The 2,373-nt window shown below is 38.2% G+C and overlaps 1 protein-coding gene across 3 annotated transcripts in view; it reads right to left on the bottom strand.

Annotated features, from left to right (window-relative positions):
• The window catches only part of Eif2b3 (eukaryotic translation initiation factor 2B subunit gamma), a 152,925-nt gene that overhangs the window by 146,293 nt on the left and 4,259 nt on the right, over positions 1–2,373 (bottom strand). For all 3 annotated transcript variants that reach the window (XM_004639198.1, XM_004639199.2, XM_023724243.1), the window contains exon 2: positions 1,317–1,474. In XM_004639198.1, the coding sequence (XP_004639255.1) occupies positions 1,317–1,464 (148 nt within the window). In that variant the 5' untranslated portion in view covers positions 1,465–1,474. The remainder of the gene's footprint in view (positions 1–1,316; positions 1,475–2,373) is intronic.

Raw genomic sequence — 2,373 nt, 5'->3', positions numbered from 1 at the left:
TTTTTGCGAAACTGGGGATTGAACTCTGGCCCTTGCGCTTGCCAGGCAAATGCTTATTCTACTGAGCCATCTCCCCAGCCCAAGGACAGAATCTTAATGCTGTTAGAGAAAAGCAATGAACCATTTATAAAGGTAAACCCATCAAAATTATAGTTGACTTCAAAACACAAACCTTTAAAGCCAAGCAAGTTTGGAGTGAAGTGTTTTAAGTCCTAAAAGGAAACAACTTCCAACCAGACCATCAGATCTTACAAAACTAGCTTTCAAAATCAAAATAAGGTTATTATAGGTCTGTTTCACAAAGGCAACTCTCAGTGGAATAACACTGGACCAGAAAACTAGGCCTCAGGATCTACCATCCTTGGGACCGGCGAGAAAGCTCAGTGAACTAAAGCACCTGCTTAGGCAAGCTTAGGCAAGTGCAAAGACTGTGGTCTGATCCCTGGTACCACAGGCCGTGCCAGCCCTGCCCCCAGGGTGGGCTGAGCAGGCCAGAGTCTGGGCAGGCGTGGTGGTGCACATCTATAATCCCAGCACTGGGGAGGCTAAAATCAGGAGGATCACTATGAGTCCGAGCTGAGTAGTGAGACCTTAGAACAACCAAATACATTTTTTAAAAAAGGATGTAGCATCTTCATCTGCTAAATCTAACTAGTATTCTCATTCATTCTGCCTAACTACAGGACACTTCAAACTCAACAGGCAAAGCTGAGCTCATTTTTTTTTGTTCAAACATTTTCTTTGGGGCTGGGGAGATGGTTCAGTAGAATAAGCGCTTGCCTGGCAAGCGCAAGGGCCTAAGTTCAATCCCCAGTTCCACCAAAAAAAAAAAAAAAAGAAAAAAATTCTTTGACCAACATCCCTTTCCCTACTTAACAACAACATCATCTATTTAGCCACTCAAGAGAAAACTAGAGTACTCTTTCCTTAACTAGAGTTAATGTTCTAGAAGTCAAGGCCTGGCCTATTCTTTTCAATTCTTTTTTTTTTTTTTTTTTTTGTTCTTTTCAATTCTGTAATTTCATGCTTAATACCACACAGCACATTCTCAGCAAGTATCAATTATGAGGCACTTAGCTTCCCAATCTGTTCTTTTGGATATCCTTATAAAGTTCATCTTGGATTATTGGAGATCAGCTCTATAACAGCACTAGCACTATCTTAACCTTTTTCACATAGTGACAGAGTGTTTCTATGTTCCTAATTTTAAAATGTCAGTGTCCTCTTATTTATCCTGTTTACTCTCATAATGCTGACAAATCACTGTGATCATACACCTTAAAGTTTTATGAGTGTATCTCACTGTCACAGCTTACCTTCAAATCCAACACGCTCAAGCAGGTTCAGTGGGTACCAAATTAAAGGTTTGTTCCCAACTGGAAGCAAAGGTTTGGGAATGCTGGAAGTCAGGTCTGTCATCCGAGATCCCCCACCAACTGCCATCACTACTGCTTGAAATTCCATTATTTATAAACTGCAAGTATAGAAAAAAAAATCAACAGTAAAAAAAGTAACAATACTAAGCTATTTTTAGTTACATTACTAAAATGCACTTATAAACATCTTTACCACACTCTGACCAACACAGGCTCTCAGATCCATCCTTGGTAAAAGTGTGGGAGAATATAAGTGAAAGATCCTGGCCCTTGCCCTTGAGTTGTTCATCATTAAGAGGAGACAAATTCAATAAATTACAATATACCATCATTAGTGCCATGTCAGAGGTATGTCCACGATACAGTGGGTGTAGTGCAAAGGAAATACATAAATCTTGCTAGGAAACATAACAGTTTTATAGGAAAGTAAAGTCCAAATTCACTGTGAAGATGTAAGAGTTTACCAAGTGGATTTCTAATATGTGAATTTTTGTTCCTTAAAAACTGACTAATAGAAACAAGCATGTTAGGCCTTTGAAAAGTACAAAACTGACTTAAGATTCGAATCTCTAATGATTCAGCCATCTACTCTTCTCATCATTCTAATTGTGAGAGAGATCAGTACAAACACAAATGTAATCTAAACCTAGGATTTACAGAACCCAATTACAGAAACATTTCAAATTGTTAATTATTTTTTTCAAAACAAGGTAATAAAAGAACCTATTTGACCATGAAAAGAATCTCTTTATAACAGCTACCACAGAACAGAGATACAGTGAAAGGTCATAAATGTTTACTAATTTAAACTGAAAGCAGTCTTCTTTGCTATACAACAAATGTTGGAATAATTTTAACACATTTGTCAGAAGAAAATCTAGGGTCAGGGAGATAGCTCAGTAGAACAAGCGCTTGCCTGGCAAGTACAGAGTCCTGAACTCAATCCCTGGTACTGTGATGATGATGATGATGATGATGATGATGATGATGATGATGA

The sequence above is a fragment of the Octodon degus genome, unplaced genomic scaffold (genome assembly GCF_000260255.1).
Source record: "Octodon degus isolate 3935 unplaced genomic scaffold, OctDeg1.0 scaffold00107, whole genome shotgun sequence".
NCBI lineage: Eukaryota > Metazoa > Chordata > Mammalia > Rodentia > Octodontidae > Octodon > Octodon degus.
This window is presented reverse-complemented; position numbering and strand designations above follow the sequence as displayed.